Source organism: Rhinopithecus roxellana, chromosome 1 (genome assembly GCF_007565055.1).
Source record: "Rhinopithecus roxellana isolate Shanxi Qingling chromosome 1, ASM756505v1, whole genome shotgun sequence".
NCBI classification, from domain to species: Eukaryota; Metazoa; Chordata; class Mammalia; order Primates; family Cercopithecidae; genus Rhinopithecus; species Rhinopithecus roxellana.
The window spans coordinates 29,419,178-29,445,641 of NC_044549.1; the positions used below are offsets into that span (position 1 = coordinate 29,419,178).

Here is a 26,464-nt window from a genome sequence, read left to right on the forward strand (position 1 = left end):
GTGTTGATGTAATGGTAGAGGTAGGAACTGCTCCTACCTCTATTCTGTAGTTCCCAGACATGTACATTCTGGCTATGGGGCTGGCTTAAGGCATTTACTTCATTCTGCAGGAATGTCCCCCAATTTCTAAGGATGGCAACATAATTGAGACTTCAGCAGAATATATCATTAATTCATCAAGACATGTACTTCTGTGTTATGGGATACATGGTACAACTAGTGAATTCTATGGGCATGAGCCCATCGCCATAATTCCCACACATAAAATGTGATCTCTAGACAGAAGTGATGTATAGGATACCATGGTGATGATAAGTCATTATCATTTGTGGACTTAAGAAAAGTGCTAGGAGGGGGTATAGCTCAGGGTTAGAGCATTGGACTGCAGACCAAGAAAAGTGCTGCATCCTCCATCATGAAAGGTGTCCAATAGAAACAACCTGCTACCAGGTGGTCGGCTGGTACCTTATGGGGATTGGTGTTGTACTGGAGGCCTAGCACTAACTTCTGATGTTGGGAAGTAGAATACTCAGCAATGGTGTTAAACAGACCAGCCTTGGTAAGGGAAATTCCATGCGGTTAGGGGGCTGTTCATTTCTGCTTTCATGGCCACTTTGTGCATGGTCCCACTGAGCAAGCACTGGAGTTGGTGGGGAGAGAGGAAATGGGGGGTTTACAGGATGTCTCATCTTATTCTGATTATTAAAATCTCCCTCCCTCTCCGTAGTCTCCCTCATCACCAGTTTTCTGTCATTGGCCAATTCATTAGGCTACAGGGTGTTTATAAATGTGTGTATGGTCATAATTCCAGCTGCTTTTTCTTCCAAATGCGGTAGGCAGCCCAGTGTTCCAGCTAAACTTCTGCCCTCTGGGAGGATTTTCCTTCACTGCTGTCAGTCAGGGCCAGCCCTGAGGGAGACTATGGTGCAGTAGCTGTCCTGCAGTGCCAGCATAACGCACAGATTTTTTTCCTTCTTCATTAACTGGTTATAGGGAACTCTTTTTGAGTGAGAAGTGAAAGAACATGCACAGGCTGAGGAGATGAAGAAGAGTGAGCTGATCAGATACAATTCAGGCATGAACAGAGATCACAAAGACTGTCACCAACCTGCAGAGGTATGGGTATGCTTTAGTTAACTCTAGTCTTACATGGACATAGTTCTCTGTAGAGGAATCCTAGTCATTTTTCAGTATATTGGGCTTAAGAATGATACACTGTTACACAAATGACACATGTTTTACTTTATTTTCAATAGTCTTGGCAATTCAAGAAAAACTTGGCTGCTTCTAATAAAAAAAGAATAACTCTTAGATAAATAATCAGTCACTTTTGAAGTTCTAATTTCCAATCATGGCTCTTCTATCTCAAGAGGTTCTCTGCTCCCTTTTTTCTTCTGAAAATGGTTTGTGTACAGGGAGAATTTCCTGGTGTCAGAGGGAGGGGATCCTTGATCTAGAATCTTATTTATGAACTTCTCATATTCTGTGTCCTCCTGGTCTAGACTCCAGGAACTTCTCGTTCACTTGTCCTCCTAGCGTTTCCGTTTGCCATCACTGATATTTTTGCATTTTCTATACTCTATTTGCCGACCCTCCCCAACCATCTCAAGATTATCTATTATTATCTATTACCTCTCCCTAGGTATTCTACAATTCCCAGGCAATTTTGGGAGCAGAACACTAGTCTGGACATTATTCGATTCACTCTGAGCTTATTTAGGATTTTAATCAAAATTTCTATCATCCTTCCTTGGCTCTGAAGAGCCATGGCTCAGAATAGGGGAGGAGTATGAGTGTATGTCAAGTCCCCTTGAAGATGCCTTGAAGTCCCTTCTTGAAGTTTCTCTATGTAGTTCTATGCCCTCGGAATCTCTCCAAGCATATTCTAGCAGAAAAGGGCTTTTATAAATAAAAATAATAATAAGGTAAAGGACTTCTTCAAATGAGGTAAAGGACTTCTCCGAGAGTGTAACCTTCATCTTATCTGCCTGATGGTTTAAGGTAAATCTCTATACTCTTTGTCCTTATTATGTAAAGTCAAGGCTTTAAAATGTAGAACATCCCTTATCTTTTTCAAGAAACTCTTGCCCTCAAGAATATTGCCTCACTGTGGATTCAAAGATGCCAGTTTTGAAACCCAAAGCTGAGAGTTGACTACTTTTTTTCCAGGCTCCATGTTCCCCACACTTGGACTGACAGATTATCATGCACAAGTATTGTTTGTATGATTCATTAAAAAATGTATTTGATCATTTTCCACTGTAGTGTTGCATTTTTTCATGCCTCCCTGTTTTCATTACTTACTTTAAGCCTTTGCTCTGTCTTCTTAAGGTGAGCATAAACTTAGCTTCTTTAAGTCCCTCTGTCAGAGGCGTTTGAACCAGAGGAACTCCAACTTGAATAGGGACTGGGTAAAATGAGGCTGAGACCTATTATGCTGCATTCCCAGGATGTTAAGCATTATTAGTCACAGGATGAGATAGGAGGTCGGCACAAGGTACAGGGTACAAAGACCTTGCTGATAAAAGGATGTGGTGAAGAAGCTGGCCAAAATCCACTAAAACCAAGATGGTCGTGAGAGTGACCTCTATTAGTCCTCATTGCTCATTTTACGCTAATTATAAGGCATTAGAATGCTAAAAGACACTCCCACCTGTGCCATGCCAGTTTACAAATACCATGGCAACATCAGGAAGTTACCCTATATGGTCTGAAAGGGTGGAACTCCCAGTTGCGGGAATTGCTCGCCCCTTTCCTGGAAAACTCATGAATAATCCACTCCTTGTTTAGCATAGAATCAAGAAATAACCATAAAATAGCCAACCAGCAGGCCTCTGGGCCACTCTGCCTATGGAGTAGCCATTCTTTTGGTTCTTTGCTCCTCTATTAAACTTGCTTTTATTTATTGTATGGACTCATCCCGAATTCTTTCTTGTGTGAGATCTAAAAACCCGCTCTTGGGGACTCGATCGGGACCTGTATTAGTCCGTTTTCATGCTGCTATAAACAACTGTCTGAGACTGGGTAATTTATAAAAGAGAAAGTTTTAGTTGACTCACAGTTCAGCGTGGCTGGGGAGGCCTCAGGGAACTTACAATGATGGCAGAGGGCATCTTCTTCACAAGGTGGCAGGAAAGAGAAGTGCTGAGTGAAGGGGGAAGAGCCCCTTAAAATACCATCACATCTCACGAGAACTCACTCACTATCCTGAGAACAGCATGGGGGAAACCACCCCCATGATTCAATTACCTCCATCTGGTCTCTCCCTTGATCCATGGGGATTATGAGGATTACAATTCAAGATGAGATTTGGGTAAAGGCACAAAGCCCAACCATATCAGGACCTCTTTCTGGTAATACCTCCCCTCACTGTGAATCTTATTTCTGGTCTGTCCCAGTGCTGCCTAGGGACCTTGACTTCTTTAAATAAACATTGTCCATGCTTTCCGTATCCCCGCTTAAATCTCACTTATCAGAGCATTTCCCACAGATAATTCCTCAGCCTGTATTTGGAAGAAACGTAGCCCTTTCATTTAAATCCTTTCATGTAAGCACACTCTGTCTCAAGCAGCCTGCAGAGCACCAAGTGCACCCCATCTGCCCAAGTCCTCTTCTCCTGAAGCGCATCCTTGTTTTCACACACTTTCTATCGTTTTCTCCTCAGAGTTCCCTCTCTCAGGAAGCTCTTGGTAGTAGACGTATTCTTACTCCTTTCTCCCTTCTCCCCTTCAGGGCTGAGCTCCATGAGAACCCCAAAGTAAATGGTGTCATAAATAAAATTTACCTTTGTGCTTTTTTTCCACTTTAGTTTCCACAGCCCTTCCCATTATGCAAACAACAGTCTGATAAGGCTCCACAGTAGTCATTTGCATTTATTAGAGCACTCAGAGATTTCTAAACCTATCTAAATTAAACTAATGGTAGAATTTGAGCCAGAAAACACAAGGAATATTTGAAGAAAGGATTTTCTCAGCGTCAAATGCTACCTTGGTCCTGAGATTGATCTTTGTTGTTCAGAGAAGGGCTGTCCCTGCAGAGGTATCCAGGTGTTTTTCCTGTGGCTTCTTTAATTGAGGACCTTAAAGAAGAGCCTCGTCCTAAGAAATGACTCCTCTTCAGTTTCCTTCCCAGCCCCTAAGAAATTGTGCCCTGGTCTTAGGAATTTACACATACTCCCACCCCTGTGGATCTATAGGGTTGCTTGCTGCTGGTGTTGCTAAGAGGAAAGAGAAAGTTTCCCCAGGTTGGGCCATTTGGTGCCTATCAATGTGGGAAGAGAGTTTTCTGGGCTGACTGCTTGCTGTGGCGGGATCCCTCCTGCTAGTATTGCTTGTCCTCCTGATGTCTCTTGATGGGTTGGGGGGTCTCAGGGGAAAAAGTGTTATTCTCCTGGTTGTCAATTGTCAGTAGGGCTTCCAAATGATACCCATTGCTAGTGCTGCTGAGCTTACCTAGTATTTCAGCGAGACAACCATTTATTCCAGGGGAACCATGAGCCTACCTACGTCACCTTCCATTGCTAGGCTGAAGTCAGAAAATGCTAGACCTGGATGACCTTCATCTGTTGGGTGGAGATTTGTGATAACCACTACCAATATGTTATTCCTCCAGCCCCAGGGTCCAGAATCAGTTTGCCTTCCCTTCCACTGTTCAGAATTTGCCTTTGGTTGCCCCCTGCATTATTGCCAGGGGTGATCATTTACTTAGCAGGATGTAGCAGGGTGAAACATATTATGTCATATTATCCAGACCAGTAATGCCACCTTTATTTTATTCCTTTCCTAGAGTATTCTATCATCCTTTTACGTTCTCTTATTTAATCTTTCTCCTTTATCTTCATTCCATGATTTTTTAGCAAAGATTGGTCCATTATGTGTGGATTCATACTGCAGTTCTTTAACTTATGTTTGTAGTCATTAAAATGTAAAGTGATGGGATTTAAAGAAAAAGTAAGATGTCACCTAATTTATCGAGGTTTTTTTGTTTGTGTTTTTTCTTTGTTTGTTTGAGAATGTAAGGAAAATGAATATTCTGCTGTCAATAGTAGGCTGAGGCAGACATCTGGCCCAGCGTGACTCAGTGAGTTTGGAGCACAGGCACATAACTCCACTTGTTATATAGCCTGTTTGTGTAAGCTTACACTTGGTTCTGAGCCACTATTGTCTGTAAAAGGTGTAACTGCCTTGTTGACATTGTACATACAGCTTGCTTCCAGGGAAAGAAAGAGTTAAGCTGCTGACTCTGTAAGGGAGAGTCACCTCCTTGCAGGCCAGGGAGTGCAGCTGTAAGCGTGGGAGTGGCAGCAGCCACAGAGTGGGTGCTGAGAGGGCTGCAGCCAGAGCAGGCAGCCGAGACAAAGGCTGATGGAGAGAGAAAACATAATAAAGTCATATATTTCACCTGCCTATAGCCCCAAGTGTTCTTTCAGCTATCCGCCACCCATCCACCCACTCCCCTCAGACCTCAGCATGGGCTGAAACCTGAGATATGGTGTTTAAGAGAAAATTCTCATAATTTTTTTTCATATAAAAAAGAAGCAAATGTTTGTTTCCAAAGCTGAGTATATTTTGCCCCCAAAATGTACTATGAATCTGATAAAATTGCATTAGTCATCACGTCCCAGGCAGAGAATATTTTGATTCATTTAATGACATGGAGTATATAAGCAATAGCAACCAGTCCTCACTATTCTGTCTGAGTCTTTCAAGGAAATGAGCCAATGATGGCTAAATTCCCTGTCACAGGTAGTTAAAAAGGCATGAGTGGGGCAGGAGAGGGCTCTCCCCCGCCCACTAGGATTGTTGGGTGATGGCTTGGCAATTATCATCACATTGCCTCTCTAAAAGTGATAAATTGGCAAAGGGCACAGGGAGAGACAATCTCCTAATGGTCCACATCTGTTAACGTTAAAGTGTGAATTGAATGCAGGTGCCAGGGAGAGGCAAAAAAGGATTCCAGTAAAATCTCAGGTATTGGGCAAGTAAGCAAGGGCGTGAGCATTAAGAGGCAAGATGGTGGATTATCACTGGAAAAGGGAAGAAAGCCTCTGATAGACACGTGTACAGCTTCCTAAATACACTGCGTGTGCTCACTTCCCAAGCATAAGGAGGGCACTGAGCATGCGGGTAGCCCACCCTAAGGGACGAATTATGGGAAAGAGGTGCAAATCACAGGAAGTGGGCCATCCTATGAAGTCCTGGGATCAAGGTTAAACATCGCACTTGACCTTCACGTGCCTGCCTGGGTCTCTTCCAGGCATACCTTCCTTTCTTTTCTGTTCTAAAGCCTTTTAAATAAACTTCCTGCTCTGCAGGAATCCGCTGCCAGTGACTCAACTTTCAAAATCAAATCTAAGAAATGACTCCATGATTCAATGGGTGAGGAAACTGGGAAAACTAGGAAGCAGCTGTTAGTGGGAGCAAAAATGTATTGGTTATACTTCAAAAAATCTGCTACATCAGTAAGTCTTTTTAATGTCTTCATAAATTATATGTGGATACTTTATACAATTTAAGCTGCGATTATCATGATTATTAAGACTGATGGTTTCTTTCTTTCTTTTTCTTTCTTTCTTTTCTTTTCTTTTCTTTTTTTTTTTTTGATGGAGTCTTGCTCTGTCACCCAGGCTGGAGTGCAGTGGTGCTATCTTGGCTCACTGAAACCTCCACCTCCTGGGTTCAAGCAATTGTCTGCCTCAGCCTCCCAAATAGCAGTGATTGCAGGTGCCTGCCATCACACCTGGCTAATTTTTGTATTAGTAGAGACAGCGTTTCACCATCTTGGCCAGGATGGTCTTGAATTCCTGACTTTGTGATCCACCCGCCTCAGCCTCCCAAAGTGCTGGGATTACAGGTGTGAGCCACCATGCCTGGCCCTATTTTTCTTTTAAGTGTAATAATTCTAGTTAGAGGAGACCAGACCCAATATAGTTTACCAATACGTGTATTTTTCTCTGGGAGTGTACAATTTTACACAATGATTTACAGTCAGTGGGTTATTAACCACTGAATCAACTCACCATCTGTGCTTATCCTACTTATGCCTCTGGTGTTCATTGCTTACACGAGATAAACAGGCCATTAAGTGTTACACCAAGTTCCTCCCCTGTGAAACCTGCTGCTTGTCTGTCTTAATCCTGCCAACCAACCATAGGCTAATAAGAGTTCACAAACTTCTTCTCTTAGGATTTTTCATAATTAGTGAAGCCCCTAAGCCATGTGTATAATAACTTTTCTTGATGAAAATCAACTCTTAATCTGTGGTGGGAGGAAACCTACCTTTTGTACCTACGCACACCCAACCTCAGGTGGTGCTCAGCCTCCTCTTCCCTCTCCCTCAGCCCTTCACTCTTGGCCTCCCACAAGCACATAGTCACATCTCTACCATTTCTAGCACTTTCTCTTCAGCTGTGGTGCCCTCTCCCAGGTAGATTTGACCATTAGAGAATGACTCTCCTTCTCTATCCTCTTCTTCTTCCTTTAAGGCTGAGCTCCAGGGCTGACCCAAGTGAATACTGTAAACTTTGCCTTGGTAGATTTTCTTTCTTAGTTTCTTTTGTTCCTTCCATTATACAAACAACACTGTCTGGTAAGCCTCAAAGTGAGACCCTTTCTATGCGTGTGTGTATTTAACTAGAAGGATCAGAGATTTCTGGTCACCTTCACTTTACAAATGAATCGAATGGTAGTATTTGAGGCAGAAAAGACAGGGACATTTTTTAAAAAGAGAACTTTCTTAGATTCCCTCAAATCATATCGTGGGCCATGTAGTCTTCATGGCTTAGGCAAGTACTGCTCCTGTGGCCTTATAGAATGTCTTCCTGATGCCTTTTCAGTCTACTTAGGGCCTTATAGGAGTTTTATTCATAATCAAGGGCCTTCTTTTCTACCTCCAGTCCATATACCCAGGGCTTAGGTCCAAGCCTTAGCACTAACATATTCCTTCCCAGATCGATCATGCGCTTCAACATTTCCTCTTTATGGGGTTTGCCAGAGGGAAAAATAAAAATCCCTCTCACCTAAGAGGAGATTTATTGAGCTAAAATAACACTTAATATCTCAAAAGTAGTATATGCGACAGCTAAAAATAAGTGCTGAATGATGGCTTACTACATTATCAACGTCTTACCAAATAGTACCCATTATGTTTCTGCTGCACGAACGTGCAGAAGCTGGCTTCTGACTTTCAGAGAGCACACAAGTGAATAGAAGCAGCTGGCGTATAGCCCTGTAAAGCATGATTCACTGGTGGCTCAAATCTCTTCCTGTTGGGGCCAGTTTTATGGTTTCTGCAGAACTGGAAATCTGCCCCTCAAAATAGCTTTCAGATACTTATTCATTGGCCAATTTAAGCACGTGTAAGAAATATGCTTCTGATTGTTAGTATGTGATGAAGAAGTATTAACATCAGCTATTGGGAAAATGTTGGCATTCTCCATTACCATTGTGCCTTGATTTAGGTTACAAGCAACCTTCGTGAAAATTAGGGAGTGCAGACACTTACATGTTAGCTTTAGAATGGAGGTCTCTAGAAGGATAGTATTCCTTTCGAGTGAGAAGTCTGATGATAGAAGCACACATTCTAGTGCAGGATTTCTTAACCCTTGGCCCTATTGACATTTCATGCAAGGCAATTCTTTGTTGGCAGTGGGGGTTTTACCTGTGCATTACATGAAGTTTCTGAACATTTGTGGTCCATTCCCAACTAGATGCCAATATCACTCTGCCTCTGCCAGGTGTGACAACCAAAAATATTTCCAGATATTTCCAAGTTTTCTGGTTGAGAACCACTGTTCTAGTGTAAAGAGAGGATAGCCTGTGCTATTTTAGGTATCTAAAGGGCAGCATCCAAAGCTTATATGGGGTGTATTCAGCATTTGAATACAAATTAAGGAGAACTAAATACACACACACATACACATACACACATTTTGGCCTTACTTTAATTTTTTTCCTGTTTCTTTTCTTGAATGCACAACCTCCCCAACCTTTTTCCACGAATAACAAATTAGCAAAGATTGCTAAATAGTGTATAGGTTTCTTAAAATTTTCCTTTGTTCTAGGCCAGGCTCAGGGGCTCACGCCTGTAATCCCAGCACTTTGGGAGGCTGAGGCGGGCGGATCACGAGGTCAAGAGATAGAGACCATCCAGGCTAACACGGTGAAACCCCGTCTCTACTAAAAATACAAAACAAAACAAAAAAAATTAGTCAGGTGTGGTGGTGGGCACTTGTAGTCCCAGCTACTCAGGAGACTGAGCCAGGAGAATGGCATGAACCCAGGAGGCAGAGCTTGCAGTGAGCCGAGATCGCACCACTGCACTCCAGCCCAGGCGACAGAGCGAGACTCCGTCTCAAAAAAAAAAAAAAACAAAAACAAACAAAAAATATTTCCTTTTTCTCTTTCTGATCATGTTATTTTAGGGACTTGTGTAATAAAAATGAAGTAGTGGTCTGCCTATATTTGGAGACTTTTTCCCCATATTCCGAGGGCAAAAGTTCAGAACAATGAAAGTATGTTTTGACTCAACCAGTATCATGACTAAAATATAACTTTTTTAGGCTACGTAATAAGGCCAATGGGAAAGAACATTTGTGATATTTGTCATTAGATATCTATGTTTTGCTTGAGTCTTCAAAATAAACAGTCCAACACTTATCTTAAAAAGTAAAATCCTTTTGGGTTTTTGGGAGGATTGCTTGAGGTCAGGAGTTTGAGACCAGCCTGAGCAAAATAGTGATACTTCTCTATAAAAATAAAAACAGCCAAGTGTATCAGTGAGCATCCTCTACAGGGACAAAACTAACAGGATGGATGGATATTTAAGGGAAGTCTATAATGAAGTATTGACTCACACAATTACAAGGCGAAGTCCCACAATAGGCCGTCTGCAAGCTGAGGAACAAGGAAGCTAGTCTGAGTCCCAAAACCTGAAAAGTAGGGAAGCTGTCAGTGCAGCCATCAGGCTGTGGTTGAAGGTCCAAGAGTCCCAAAGCTGAAGAATTTGAGGTCCGATGTTCAAGGGCAGGAAGTGTCCGGAATGGGAGAAAGATGGAGACCAGAAGACTCAGCCAGTCTAGTTTTTCCACATTCTTCTGCCTGCTTTTATTCTGGCTGTGCTGGCAGCTGATTAGATGGTGCCCACCCAGATTAAGGGTGGGTCTGCCTTCCCCAGTCCACTGACTCAAATGTTAATCTCCTTTAGCAACACCCTCACAGACACACCCAGGAACAATACTTTGCATCCTTCAGTCCAATCAAGTTGACACTCAATATTAACCATCACACAAGTGTGGGAGCATGCATCTATAGTCCCAGTTACTTAGGAAGCTGAGGCAGGAGGATTGCTTGAGCTCAGGAGTTTGAGGCTGCATTGAGCTATAATCATTCCACTGCATTCCAGCCTGGGGAACAGAGCAAGATACTGTCTCTTAATTTAAAATATGTATATATGATAAAAAACCTTCAGAGAAATGAAGTTTTGAGAAGCAAGAGCTGTGCTGCAATGGGTAATGGTTGTAGTGAGGCTGGAGGTGGTGAGGAGAGGAGGCAACAGCACTATAAAATCTAATTTCTGATCCCACCAGGGTTGCTGCATTAGTGTTACCACCCTCCTGTTAGGATGAGAATCTGAAAATCAATCCTACTTTTACGGTTCTTCCAAGGAGAGAAATTATGACACCCTACTTGGTGGAACCACGAGCTGAACCACTATGTGCTAACTGAGGTAAGCATTCCCATTTGGAGGAGAAGCATACCCACGTTTGTGAGAGTGTTTCATACTGGAGCCATGGGGAAGAAGATATCAGCATTGGATATTGGTCGTGTTTTAACCTTTCTCTTTTTGCCAATACATCCAGTAAGTAGGAATCTTTATTGTTAAGTTTCTGGCGTAGAATTGAAGTAGAATGTCTATGAATCGTGGGTGATAGGCTATGTGATTCTATAACAGTGGATGATTTATGCCCTTTCTTACCAGAGATGTGGAGAACCAGTCAGCCTGGGGTAAATGATTGCAGATTACAAAGGGTGGGGAATGAGTGGTCATTGCATGTTTAGTGTCTGAAGCAGGTGATGGTTCATTTGTGCTGCATGCCAGAGGTGGCAGAGTGAAGATTTCTCCCAGTGGTTTGGGATCCTGGGTCATGATTCCCTAGAGGGGCCATGCATTCAGGGATTGGTCTTGGAGACATCAGAAAGCTATAGGAAGAGTCACCACCTGCCTTTGATACCTGCCACCTTCTCTCTCATTTGCCCTTAGGACAAAGACTCATCTGTGCTTTCTTGAGTATTTTACAACATGATGAACAGGTGAATAAAACTCAGGGGGCTCTCTTATGACATCATTAGAGGATCTGGTTCCAGATTCTTGGGGAAAAACACTTAAGTCCCATGTAAGGGGGACTGTAAGTATAGTGTGTCAGCTTGACTCTAAGAGTGAGTCTTATGCACTCAGCTCTGCTGGAAGAATCTGTGGTCAGGTGGTACTTACATTTCACTCAGAGGTCTACAACTTATGCCTAAAAAATTCCTCATATTATGCCAAATGTCTTCTTGCACTTGTGACATAGAGATTCTACATACTGGGAAGAATCTGAGGCAATTGTATAGGAATTCCCCCATGGAAGGAGCATCATAGTAGTCTAAAGGGGAATTACATGCCAGGCTCCTTCAGTGGAGGATGTGGTGAGAAAACTGACCACCTGTAAAAAGCGCATAAATGAACCATGCCTTTTTTCCCTGATGTCTTGACACCTTGAGGCCTTGCTGACCGCTGACCCTGATCCTGGCGGGACTGCCCCTGCCTAAGTTAGCTAATTCCTGGAGGTAGCAAACAACTCATCTTCCCTTCCTTTTATATGCAAAACAACCAATCCAGGGCCATAACTTCACCCACCTCCTTTACTGGGGTTTCACTCTCTAGGCTACTCTCTACCTGTGCTAATCACCATAGGGCCAGGTGTCAGACAACTAGGGGCAGATCCTAGGTCTCAGAGCCTGCTGAAATTATTCAAGCTAGCCAATCCTAAACTTTCTTACCCTGTCTCGTGTGTTCTTTCCCATGGAAATCAAAATAAAGGCCTTGCCACATTTTCCCCTTTCTCCCTCTGCCTCCCGACCCACCATTGTGCTTCTCCATGTGGCTCCCCATCGCCTGGCATGCCTCCTTCTCTTGGCATCTGTGAGTATAATCATCTTTTCCATGGCAGCAATTTCCTGATGTGTTGGCCTTGCCACACCTAAATAATCATGGAACCTATATTTTAAAGTAGTGATTGGTGATCAGAGAAGTGATGACTAGATTATCCAGGTTGCTCCCAAGCCAAGACAATGCATATGTGCCTTGATGTTTAGAGAATGCTATAGATGGTGACCATGCACAGAGCATGTGTACAGTTTTACTTCTCTGTACCTCTAGTGCTGAGAACAAACAGAGCCTGGAACACTGTGGCCCTATATTTGTTGAAGAATGAGATGATGGTGGTGAGGGTGGAAAGCTGATTTCAGTTCTTCTGGTACTCTCTAGGGCCTCCTCTTCAAGCAGAAGTTGGAACACTTGACGTGGAGGTAACATCCTATGAATAGAGAAGACCTAGGTCAGAGGCTACTAGCACCAAGGACACAACACTGAGAGATGCCACAGGCAGAGAGACCTGAGTTAAAAAGTTATCGTTTGGATGAGTGGGGTGGAAGTTTCCTGGTTGTGATCACAGTTTTGTGGCCTTCATGGCCTCCAGACTGAGCTCTCAGCCCCCTTTTCTTAGATGAGGTGGCAGCAGTGGGCAGCAGTTGATTCTAGCAGATTGCAATGACCTTGACTCATGGTTTCCCCTGGGCATCCCATGAGTCACAGGCATGGCCACAGGAACGTCTGCTGCTGATGTGCCCTGCATGGCATGGACAGTGGTGGAGGGGGCAAGAACATCAGAGATCTTTTTTCTTTTCTTTTTTTTTGAGATGGAGTCTTGCTCTGTTGCCCAGGCTGGAGTGCAGTGGCGCAATCTCGGCTCACTGCAAGCTCCACCTCCCAGGTTCACACCATTGTCCTGCCTCAGCCTCCGGAGTAGCTGGGACTACAGGCACCTGCCACCACGCCCGGCTAAGTTTTTGTATTTTTTAGTAGAGACGGGGTTTCACCATGTTAGCCAGGATGGTCTCGATCTCCTGACTTCGTGATCCTCCCACCTCGGGCTCCCAAAGTGCTGGGATTACAGGCATGAGCCACTGCGCCCTGCCGAACATCAGAGATCTTAAGAGAAGACCTCCTGCAATTTTCTTTCGTCCTGTAAAGTAGTCTCACTTCTAATGGGTTCGAAACAGTGTGGGATTAGATTGGGAAAGCGAGATGGAAGACAATGGGGAACAGAAACATTTGGGATGTGGGAGATTTAGGAAGAAAGGAGAGAATGAGAATAAACCTCAGATCCCTAAGTAGCCCCTTGGGATGAAAAGATGGACAGGGAAATGATGGGTATTGGAGTTGTGACTCAATCCAGCAACATTACAGTCCTGAGGCTGGGGCCAGCGTGCTGTACAGTGATAGGTTGGCAGCCTAAGCTCAGCACATGGAAGTGAGCATGGGGGAGGCAAGCCCCTTTAACTTCATACAGTGACTTACCTGAGGGGCAGGAGGACAGGTTGCTTTCATTAGTGATATTGGTTCAGGAGAGATGTTTTGGTCAGCCTGAGGGATTGCATTCTGTGGGAAGAGATAAAGAGCAAGCACAGGGGCTTTCACTGGCCAATCCCATATCTGCTCATGCAAATAAGTCACTGTGTCCCAGAATCAAGTCGCATCAATAGTTGAGTGCTGTTAAGCAAATTGCATAACTTTTCTAAGCCTCTGTTTCCTCTTCCATGAAATGCAAAATATAACAGTGCTTATCTCACAGGGTTGTAGTAAGCAGTTAATAACGTAATAATAGAATATCTAAAGGTACCTAACACATAGTAAATGTTCAAGAATGCTAGGCATAGTCCTTACCAATGCCATTGCCATTGATTCTAAGAGTCCCAAAAGGCATACAGAGGGCAGCGAGTGGAGGCCGCATCTTCCAGTTAGAGATTGGAATCTGGGGATGGGTTAGGAAATGGCTTGTGGTCTAATAACAGGATTGAGAATCAGGGATATAACTTCCACCCTCATCCCCATATCAATTACCCAGTTTGCTGAGAGCAACTCTTGTATTTTTGTTCACAGCTAACCGTAAGGAGCACTGGGCATCCCCTGCAGGCATAGTTGGAGAAGGAGGATGAGAAGAAGGAGGTGGAAAGAGGTCTTCATTTTGTAAAAAGGCAGCATCCTGAGCTGAAGGTAAAATGAAGAGAAGATGAAAAGCAGCTCCTGGGTTCATAGGGGAAGGGAGGGAAAGCAGCAGGTACTGTAGGGAGCAGGGAAGAGGCAGCTGTCATGCTTGGGAGGCCCGGGTCCCCTTCCAGCACTCCTACGAAGCAGAGATGTCAGGAAGGTAGCCATGCTCAGGTTCACCTGCCAGACTGAGGAAGGAGCTGATAAGGATGGGAGGACAGGGACTTTTTCCATCTGGCAGTGTGTCTGGTGTGGCATTCTCCCCCCTCCAGCAACACACACTCTGGCAGTACCTAGGAACTAAGGTAGTCTGAGAGAGTCAAACTTTTAGAATGAGCCTGGGACAATCTCCAGTGTGTGTCCTGAGAGGTCCCAGTTGCTGTTGCTCTGGTTCTCTGCCTAAGGAATTCTTCCTGCTTTTCTTTCTCTCTCTTTTCTTCTTGGCAGCCCCATAAGCTCGGCGGCTACTTTGCCAGAAATCGCCAAATTGGATGATGTACCTCATTATAGGCCTTTTGTTCATTCCTTCACTGGGAAAAGGTACAGAGAGTATGATCTAAGGGCCCTTATTGTCATCTATTCAGATAACATGACATTGCCCTTGACTAATTCTCTCCATAGACCAGTAACAAAAAATTCCAGCTGGGGGAGACATAGAATTAGAATGGAGGCTCCATGAAGGCAGTAATCTTTTCCTATTTTGGCAACCACTGCAGCCCAGTGCCTTTGTATACAGAATTTAATAAATGTTTGTTACATGAGTGAATAAGAATACTTTTTATTTAGTTAAGAAGAAAAACAGTTTCAGTTATTTCAGAGTTTGTTCAGTGGTAGAATAATGTGGTTACAGCCCCAGGTTCTTTTTCCTCTTTTTGCTTCACCATGCTTACAGTTTTGGCTCAAAAGTCACAGGGTGATTGAACTAACTCCATGGACACAAGATAGCTGCCACAGCTCCAGACATCACATCCTCACACCAGCAGCCCAAGCAAGAAGGGACATGGACAATTTTGAGTCTCTGTTTTTAATTCAAGAAATGAATACTTTCTCAGGAGGCCCAAGCAGAACTCTCCCGTGTCTTCTTGGTCTGATTTGGGTCACCTGCCACCCCATGCAACCCCACTCCATGCAAAGGTGGCTAGGAAAAGAAAGATTTGGCCAAGAGAAGTAAAAGTTCTGTTATTGGTTTAACTAATATTTTATCCTTCAGGACCGGACACATCAATACCCTGAATGACATTCAGATTCTGTTAACACTGAGAAAGGGGAAATGGGCCACCAAGTGGGCAGCTAATTATATCGGACAAAGCTACAAAATCTACTTTTGCTTCTGCTATTGTTAACCTCTCTGACCTCCATCTTCACTCTCTGGCTTTTCTTTCTCAGTGTGTCCTCTGATGAACAGCTATTTCTCCTACTGACACCTTGAGAATGAAACCCAGGGACCTCCGTTTAAAATAACATTTGTTCCTCAACAACCAGGATTGAGGTAAAGGAAGAGGAATAGAAAGGAAAAGAAGGAGCTGACTCAGACTCAGAGCTGGACCCAGTAGTAGGCATATTGTTCATTGTAACTCCTCCATGGGCCAGGCACTGTGCTATGCACTGGGGAGTCAGTGGTGTGCAAGTTAGGCAAAGTTTTCTCTTTCATGGATTACATGTTCCAGTGTAAGAGACAGTTAATACATTCATAAATAGACTATGAAGTGAACACTGAGAAGCATCATGGAAAAAAAATTTAAAAAACAGGGCAAGAGGTAGAGGTGATGGGAAAGGTTTTCTGAAAAATAATTGAACGCTGACCTTGTGTGTGGGAACTGTGTAACTATCGGGGAGACAGGACATAGGAAGGCCTTAAGGTGGGACGGTGGCTGTGACAGAGAATACCGAGAATGCAGATATGCCAGGGTGAGCAAGGGTCAGAAATGAAGTTAGAGATATCGCCAGTGACCAGGGGATGCAGGATTTAGTTGACCTTGAGATTTTATTTTTTCATGTAATGGAAATCACTAGACTTGAACAGGAAAGTGGCATTATCTGCTTTCTATTCTAAAAGACTCACTGCAGTTGCTATAAATAGGAGTATAGCTATTATTATAATAATTAACAGTATATATTTGAACAGAACAGTTATAACAAATTTTTATAAGTAATTAATAAACCCAAACAATATTTCATAATTATATTGTGTAAAATGAGAAAGATAGAGCTTCTCCTCCCACCCAAGTAGTTTATATACTCATGGACAAATAACTTTGTTTCGCTAGAGTGAGATAAAGTCTAGAACCATTATATTCCTAGTATTTCTTTTTTTTTTTTTTTTGAGATGAAGTCTTGCTCTGTTGCCCAGGCTGGAGGCTGGAGTGCAGTGGCATGATCACAGCTCACTGCAACCTCTGCCTCACAGGTTCAAGCAATTTTCCTGCCTCAGGCTCCTGAGTAGCTGGGACTACAGGCACGAGCCACCATGCCTGGCTAATTTTTTTGTATTTTTAATGGAGACGGGGTTTCACCAGGTTGGCCAGACTGGTCTCGAACTCCTGACCTCAAGTGATCTACCTGCCTCAGCCTCCCAAAGTGCTGGGATTACAGGCCTAAGCCACCACACCCAGCCATTCTTAGTATTTCTTTTCATAGTTGTCAGTTTTGACAAGTCCACTTCTTATAATTAAGTAGATAGAAAGAAAAAGTATTTATTGTAGTAATACCATTCAATTTGTCTGAATTCCTTTTGAATGATTTGTCAACAATCTCACACACCAACTTGCTATTAAAAATTATTTTTGGTAATTCATCAATTGACAACTGGATTATATCCTCCTCCAATCCTATAAAGACCAAACCATGGAAGCCTCCCAAGCTGTGAAAGGACTTGTTACCCCGTCACTGGATCATTCATACATTCAACATGGATGCCCATCTTTTTAATCATTTGTTTGGCATTCTGCAGATTTTTATACTCCAATATAATAAGATTCAGTGACGGGTGAGGGCTGTAGTAGAAAGGCAATGGTGTGAAAGAAGTCACCTTGATCAAAGCACATCTCAGGCACTTGAATTTAGTAAAGAGTACATACACATACTGAAAATCTAGAACTAGATTCCCTTGAAGCCACCCCTGCTTGCCTATCCCTTGAAAAGTCTTCTCACACATAGCGCAGAGCCTGTTTTTCTAGTTGGTGTGCTCTGTAGGGGTGTGTTATTTTATTTCTCTTTACCCCATGCCAAGCAATATGCCTGGCACAGCCATCTTTTTGTTAAAAAATGAGGGAAGTGGGGGTTTGGAGTGTCCGTTTGCTTTTCCCATTCTTCCCATATCTTTCCTAACTTCCCATCCCACTTTCCAAACTGAGATATCACCACTGGGACACTGACAGCATTTTCTGGCCAGGGGAGTCCCAAGCTGGGGACCATAACAGTGATGACATAAACACAGAGAGGTATAAAGTTTGTCTTTATTACCCAACAATCAGGACTGGAACAAATGAAGGGGTATGTTTGAGTTAGATTTCCTGGTTGAGACCCTGGTTTCATTACTGTCACGGTCACAAAACTGAGTTCTCAACCTCCTCCCTCTCAGGCCAGGTAGCAGCAGCGGGCAGTGGTCCAGTCCATCACACTGCACTGGCAGTGGCAGGTGGTTTCCCCCTGAACATCCCATGAACCACAGCCATAACCACAAGCACAGCCAGTGACAGTCATTCCTGCATGGGCACATGAAGCACAGCCATCAGAGCTCTTGGAATGTAAGAGGAGGAAGGGCAACCCACAACCATCTTTCAACACTGTGCAGTCAGGGGTAGAGCTAGGTTTCGTGGGGCCTCAAGTTCATTCAACTTTAAGAGCTCATTTCAAGAAAAGAAATACAGATATCACATATGGGGCCATGAAAGAGACTTATGCAAATGAGAGACTTGGAACTTGGGAGTTTCAATTTTCTTCGATTTGTGATAAATTCACCTCTCTGTTGGCCCCTACCCAATCAAAACAGGGGAATAGATTGGAAAGACAAATGAAGGACGTGATCATTATGGGACAATGGAGGAGAGGAAGGGCTGAGAAACAGGGGCATGAAGTGAAAGGGTGAAAGGAAGAGGCAGAAGCCCACGATCCCCCAGTAGCATCCTTCAGGGAAACAAGAATGGGCAAGGGGTCTCTAGCAGGGTGCCAGGGTGATACAGACCTGAGGTGGGGGATGGTGTAGGTGTAGGGAGATGGACAGGGGAGGACACGGGGCATCTTACTTACCCTCAGGGAGTTACTCACCAGCAGGGCAAGAGGCCAGCCTGCCTTGGCTCTTGACACTAGTACACGAGAGCTTCTTGCTTACGGGAGAGGGACTGTACTCTGAGTAGGAAAGAAGAAGGGGTATATAGCCCATGAGCTATCCTCCCTATAATCCCCTTCCAAATCATCTTCTACCTCGGAGGTGACACTGTGTCCAGAATCAGGCTACTCATCAACTTTTAAGGTTTAGTTTCCTCATTTTTAAAGGGGAAGTAATAGTTGTCCTTACCTCATAAAATGGTTGTGGGAATTAAATGAACTAATCTACATAAAGCTCAGATTATACCTGGCTCATAATGAGTGTTCATAAATTACAGCTACCATTCTCCATGTCTTCCTCCTCATCAGGAAAACCTTAGCTTTTAGCCAAGAGTTCAAACAGGGGTAGGGTAGTGTAGAAAGCCCTCATCAGGGGTTGGGCTTGGTTGGGATCTTGGGACAGTATAGAGACAAAACTGGAGTTTAAGAACAGGAGAAATGAGCAAGGGTCAGCCCCCCGCTTCCCCCTACCCCAGTCAGTTACCTAGACGGTTGAGAACATCCTTGATCTTCTTATCCATAATGGAGTCTAAGGAACACTGAGTACTCCCTGGGATGATCAGCTGGAGAAGGGGGATGAGGATGAGAAGGTGGCAAGAGGAAGGCCCCATCCTGTACAGAGTCAGTGTCCTGGGGCTGGGAGAAAAGATGGAAAGCAGCTTAGATCTCTGAGCTCCTTGGTGGTGGTAGAGGAAAGAAGACAACATGGTTTGTTTCCAGGGAGTAAAGATGGAAGAACAGCACCATCAGTACTGGATCTCTTTAGGTGGTTTGGAGAAGCAGGTAGGGTTGCTGAAGAACAGACTTACCAAAATTTTCAGAGAAGGTCTGCAAAGACTAGCCAGGCAAGGGTGTTTTAATACCCCTGGTATTAACCTGGGCATCTTTAACATGCAAGCACACACACACATGTAAACACACTCCCAGCACATTTTCAAAGACCTGTGCCAGCTAGGGTGACAGGTGACTGTGATAAACTTTGGAGTGTTCATGAGAAGCAACAGCTGCCTTTGCTCTGGATCTCTGCCGAGGGAGGCCTCCTGCCTGTTTGTTCTCCTTCTCCTTTCTTCTTGGCAACCCGATAAGGCTAGCACCTGGGCCTTCTGTGGCCTGCCGGTATTATGGGCTTCTTGTTTGATCCTTCATCAGGAAGAGGTTACTTTGCAGTTAACAAACAAATTAATCTACCCATCATCTATCCCAAACCCAAGTGTAAGCTCTTTCTTATCTCTGTTGGCTGAGGGAGGGCCCTACTCGTCACCTGTTCAGACACCATTTTATTGTCCCTGGCTAATCTCATTCATAGGAAAGTCACAGAAAGATTAATTAATCCTAATTATTTAAAATAAGGAAGTTCAGTATTTACTTAACTAGAAGTGTGGTTTATGATTCCAGAGTTCTTCTGGGGGCTCGTAAAGTTCCCCTTTTTCCCCCACCATTCTCAGCTAATCTTTCGATCTTGTCTCTTCATGGTCACAAGGTAGAAGGTGCCATATCCTCAGCCCAGACCCTGAGCAGGAAAGAAGGAGGAATGGGGCAAGGCCACTTTCTTTGGGGGCTTTACCTTTTTATTTTGAGAGCAGGATCTTTCCCTAGAAGCTCAAGAAGACTTCCCCTTACATTTCACTGTTTGGTTCTGGGTCACACAACCTCCCTTTCTATCAGCTATGGCTGAAAAAGAGAGCTGGGCTTCACAATTCCTTATCCAAGACCTGGGGCCCAGGTGTGTTTCAGAACTCAGAATGTTTCAGATTACGGAAGGCACAAATTCTCTGTATTATGTTAACCACTAAGGAGGCTGGGGGCAGCACTCTGCAGTCTCATGCATAAATAGTCTGCTGCAAAATGTATGAATATTAATGCAGGATAAATAAAGACCATAAAGAGCCTCACACCAGGCCATGCCAAGTTTTTCTGCCAAATGAGCCTCAAATTTAGTACAGGAAAATTTCATTTTTAGAGGCTTTTAGATTTTAGAATAATGGATAAGGGATCGAGGACTTTGAGGATTCACACATGGCCGAGAGGAATGAGGATGCCATGATTCCTCATCTAGGATGGGGCATGTGGCCACCATGAATACATAAAATTTAAAGAACAGCAGATGAAGAAGCAGAGAAAGGGGCCATATGTTGTGACTCATGCCCGTAATTCCAGTAGTTTGGGAGGTTGAGTCAGGAGGATCTCTTGACCACAAGAGTTCAAGACCGGCCTGGGCAACATAGTGAGACTCTGTCTGTTAAAAAAAAAAAAAAAAAAAAAAAAAAAAAAAAATTGCTGGGTGTGGTGACATGCATCTGTGGTCCCAGCTACCTAGGAGACTGAGGCAGGAGGATCACTTGAGGCTGGAGGTTGCAGTGAGCTGAGATTGTTCCATTGAACTCCAGCCTGGGTGACAAAGCAAGACTTTGCCTCAAAAATAAATAAAATAAAATGAGAAGCAGAAAAAGACAGTTAGCTGACTATTCCTGGAGGCAGTCAGAGCTGGAAAAGTTGGGCTCTACCTCTGTGGCCAGCCTTTCTGCCCACTTTCCTGGAGATGCCCTCTAATGAACAGCTATTACTTGTACTTATCTCTCTCAGGCAACTTTGAGAAATGAGGCCTAGGGATGCCAGCAAAAAGGCAAGGATGCTTCCTCAATTACCAGACAGGAGTTGAAGAGAAGAAAAATAAGACTGGAGAATAAGAAAGAGCATACACTTGGATTTGGGATAGATGATGGGTTAAGTTGTTTGTTAATTCAATGAATATTTGTAGAGCTTCTCTTTACCAGCTCTAGCTCTGGTGACTCAGTGGCAGACAACATAGACAAGATTTTTGCCCTTTTGTTACTACATTTTAATGGGAGAGATAAATACAGTATGTGTGTGTGTGTGTGTGTGTGTGTGTGTGTGTGTGTGTGTGTGTGTTTATGGGCAAGTATTGAGAAATGTTCTAAAGAAAAATAAGTCAGGACAAGGCAATAGAGTATGCCACTGTGCTATTGCCCATAACGCAGTATGTTCAGGAAAAGTGTCTCAGAAAAGGTAACAATGATCTGAAGAAGTGAGGGGGGTGAATCATAGGAAAATCTGGGACAAATGTTCTCGCCTATGGAACAAGTATAAAGAGCCCACGGCAAAGAGATGGTTGGTGTGTTGAAGGAACGATAACAATGGCAATATGGCCAGAATGAAGTATGAGGGGAAAGGCCAGAAAAGAGGTCAGAGAGCTGACCAGGGCCAGATTATACAGAACTTGTAAGCCAATGTAAGGGCTTTGGGTTTATTATAAATTTGACAGCAAATTATTGTAGTGTTTTGTTCAGGGGAGTGACATAAAATGATTTATGGTTTTCTAATGCTTAATTTTTCTTTTTTTTTTTTTTGGAGATAGGGTCTAGTTCTGTCACCCAAGCTGGAGTGCCATGGTGTGATCATGGCACTACAGCCTTGAACTCCTGGGCTCAAGTGATCCTTGTGCCTAAGCCTTCCAAGTAGCTGAGACTATAATAGTGTGCCACCATACCAGGCTGTTCAAAAAAATTTTTTTTGAAGAGACAAGGCCTTATTATGTTGCCTAGGCTAGTCTTGAACACCTGAGCTCAAGTCATCTCCCCATCTGGCTTCCCAAAGGTGAAATTGCAGGTGTGACCCACCGTGCCTGGCCCTGATTAATGTTTTATAAAGCTTACTATGGCCACTGTGGAAGAGACACTGTGGAGGTAAAACAGGTAAGAGGTAAGCAGGGAAAGCAGGCAGCAGGCTTCTACAGAGTTCTAGGTCTCGGAGAGTAATCAAGGAAGGAGTGAGAACTGAGCCTCCACAGGGTTTGCTGATGGATGCAAGGGGTAGAAGAAACAGAGAAGTACAGATCTAGAGTTTTGTTTTGAATAACTTATTGAAGAGTGCTGCTATTTACTGAAATGGGGTTCCCTGGGAGAACAGTAGATATGGTGGGAACATAACATCATATTTGATCATAGTCAATTTAATGTGCCTATTAGAAATGTAGGGGGAGCTGTGGCATACAGAATTAGGTATACAAATCTGGGATCTAGGGAAACAGTAAGAGTTGGAGATATAAATTTGCAAGTAATCAGTACACAGGTGGATCTACATGCAGCGATATTCAATGGGAAAAAAGAAATATATTTGTTTTTAGTGAAGCACATAAAGAAAGCAGAAGACTGGGCAGTGGATGAGCAGAAACATATAGGTTTAGAAATATGAATTAAGCTGCATTGACTAATCAGTTTGTTGGGAATAGCAACAAAAGAGAAGAGGACAGGAACACTCAAGAGTGCTCCTGGGTTACAATGAGCTTGAACAGCAGGGATAGTGCTCACCTCCGGGGAACACTTGTCGTCAGTGGCATGTTTAGCATACTTGCCACCCAGAGGGGATCACTTTTTAATACTGCTGTCCTTTATATGGCAAAATCATTGTCAGTAATAATTATGTAATGATCAGTAATAGAGCTAATTATTAGTTTTGATTCATTGTCTGGTTTTAAAACAAGAAAATAACTATCAGAAAGGATAAATAGTAACTTTAAATGTATCATTTAAATTCAGTACAATATTTTACATACAAATTAAAAATTGCACTTACCAAACAAAAATATCATACCTCACAGTTCGTACTGTTTCAATATAAATTTTAAACACAATTAAACTTCACATAATCATATAGAATGATCAAATGTCTCTAATTAAAGTTGGGTTAATTTGTCTTTACAATCACTGGGCTACAATGTTTCTTTAGAATCTACTGTTTAAATGCAGGTATATGTAATAACACAGGGATTGGAGACAAACCATTTGAAACAAACTTGGATATTGAATTGTTACGATCTTACTTTAGAAACGAAGATGTGTAGCTGAGGCCAAGTATGTTGGGGCCAACTGTATAACCAGAAGTTCTCTGAATTAATTTTCATGTAGAACACAATGTTTATTAAAATATAAGTAATAAAAATGTGCTAAACTGAAGCTTACATATATACTGTTAAAACTCAACAGCAATTACAGCGATTGTTTAGAACTTCAATTCACAGTGTTTTGGGGGATGAATATTTTACCATTGATATTATTTAGAATTGCCATGCATGGTGATAATGAAGAGCAGATTAACTTTCATTGGCTTTATTATTGCTTTTGAATTCTCTATGGATAATGCATCCTGCTTCTAGCCAGCGTCCCCACCCTTGGTAGTGGCTGCTGATGATATGAGGACATTGCCTGGGATTAGTCATTCTATCATCAGCTCAGGAATACTGAGCTTCTACCTCAGCATTCCTGGAAAATATTCAGAAAAATCCTACACAGAGAGATGAAAGAAAGGTTTTTTTACTTCCAGAATTTGTAGATAAACCCAGTGGAGACTTTTAAACATTCTCCTCTCCCTTAGAGCTACCTTCTTCCTAAGAGTGCACTCCTCTCCCAACCACCTAACTGTGGAGGTAACTGTACTTGTTCATAATGCAGGATATTCAGGGAAGGGGTCTCAGAACAGGCAACAATGACCTTTTAAGTCATATCTCCTTTCTCCCATTCGATTATCCACTGACTATATTGTATTTCATTTAATTTTGTATACACAGAGTTTGAAAAGTTATTAGCATAGGGCTCCAGCTGAAAAAGAAAAAAAAAAAAGAGGGACCACAAACCTGGGTATGGGCAACTGGGAAAGATAAAGTCAGAGAAGATGGAGATGAAGCTAACAGACTCATCTGTTTCAGGCTAAGCTAAGGCACAGCTGTGACCATGTCCTATGACTAAGTCCTATGACTTCTCATACATGGGAGCAGAGGGCTTCAGCATACAATGTGGAATTCTGAAGGTGCATTGTGTTAAAAGTTAATATCAAAACTTCTCTTTTTATTTAGTTTTTACTTAAACATTTTCTATTTTTGTATGTTTTATCGTGAACATAATGTGTATTATATGTTTATAGTTCATTAACTACATTTGAATATAGGTTGTATTGTTTTTAACTCTTGATGTATCTGGGAAAAAAAGGAGACCAAAAAATAAGTTTCCAGAATGTGTTTGGCTAAAATTGAGGAACTCTCTGATGAGGCGATGAAGTGCTGATCATTTTTTATATTCCACAGAAATGAATCTTGTTGATTCCTATGCTTTAGATACTACATAATAAATTAGTCAAATTGATATTGGACATAAAAATTGAGAATCCAGATGTGTTTTCTCATTCAGGGGGAGGCTGACCTACCCCTGAATAGAGATTAGCCATAGGTTCTTTTGGTGATAGAATAAAATGTCCCCAAGAAATGATGTTGGAATCTGGGCAAGGGTTGTATAAAACCTGATTAAGACCCAGAGTTCTGCATCATCAAGCAGAGAAAAAAAAAAAAAAACGGGTTTGTAAAACTTGATGAGCTGATGCTTTCAATTAGCTGTGAAACCATAAAGGATCCTTACTTATCAAGATTTCAATCAGGTACAAGTCTCTTAAAGAAGAAGATTGCATTCCAGTCACAAAAAGAGTGCCCTAGGGTGGCTGAGTGGATTGATGTGTCCAGTATTATTGTTTCTTAGAATGCTGGAAAATGTCTAATAAAGACAACAGTTTTTCCTGGCAGCATTCATTGTAAAGTTAGTTATGGTAATACTTGGCTAACTGGTTCAGCTGTTAGATGTGCACAAAAGCAGAGGTGAGAGATGGAGATACTCGGTGAAGAATGATTACAAGAATGGACACTGGGGAAGGGATAATGAGAGAAGAGGGTCGGGAGAAGGAGAGAATGATGAAAGGAGGTGAAAAGAAAAAAAGTGTGGTGGAGGCTAGAGAAGCCACAGGCCCTTGCACTTTCCTTGAAGAGTAGTGTTTCAGGCCAGGTGCGGTGGCTCACGCCTGTAATCTCTACACTTTGGGAGGTCAAAGTGGGTGGGTCACCTGAGGTCAGGAGTTCAAGACCAGCCTGGCCAACATGATGAAACCCCATCTCTACTAAAAATACAAAAAAGTAGCTGGGTGTGGTGGCGCACGCCTGTAATCCCAGCTACTCAGGAGGCTGAGGCAGGAGAATCACTTGAACCCTGGAGGCAGAGGTTGCAGTGAGCCGAGATTGCACCACAGAACTACAGCCTGGGAAACAAGAGCAAAACTCTGTCTAAAAAAAAAAAAATAGCAGTGTTTCAGTAAAGTGGGTTAAGGGCAACATAGATAATGCCTGTATTAGCAGATTCACCTGGGGGTCACCGGCCGGGGCAGTCATCCTAGCTCGGTGTGCTCTTCTCCACTTGATATCTGTGTGTAGGTTAAAAAGAAGCCACAGAGGATCCCAGGGTTCTGGTTCAGGAAGGGGATGGGTCTAGGTGGAGATTGCCCGGAGTCCCTGTGAAAGAGTACAGACCTGTGGAAACTGCTAGAGGAGGGAATAAAAGATAGTGAGCTATCAAAAGGCCTTCTGGTAGTGTCGCTCCTGCCATATTTTTATGAGCAGACACTCAACTGTTTGACTCTCCAATCAGTGCTTTTTGAAAGAGCCTTCCTTTGTCTACCAGTGAAATGCTCCGTGGGTCATAACTCAGACAGTTTAGGAGCCACGTGCCCTTTAATTCTCTAATGTTTTAAGAGGATAGCTGAACTGATTAGGGACATTTTATATATTTATATATACATAATTTTATTTCATATATAATATAAATTATATATAAATTGTACTTATATGTAAGCATATGCATGAAAATTTTATTTATATATAAATATAAATATATTTAAATATATAAATGTAAATTATATATGTATATATACACACATACACACAAATCACAATCATTCATTGCTTCATGGTGGGGATGTATTCTGAGAAATGTAAGTTAGG

The 26,464-nt window shown here is 42.7% G+C and overlaps 1 protein-coding gene across 1 annotated transcript; it reads right to left on the reverse strand.

The window, feature by feature from the left end:
• Positions 1 to 17,744: 17,744 nt before the first annotated feature.
• Positions 17,745 to 19,341, reverse strand: RETNLB (resistin like beta). The gene is made up of 3 exons (XM_010386602.1): positions 19,118 to 19,341; positions 18,574 to 18,654; positions 17,745 to 18,011 (listed from the first exon to the last, which is right to left on the reverse strand). Exons 1-3 carry the CDS (start codon positions 19,338 to 19,340, stop codon positions 17,884 to 17,886), a joined length of 432 nt encoding a protein of 143 aa, XP_010384904.1. The 5' UTR covers position 19,341; the 3' UTR covers positions 17,745 to 17,883.
• Between the last annotated feature and the right edge of the window lie 7,123 nt (positions 19,342 to 26,464).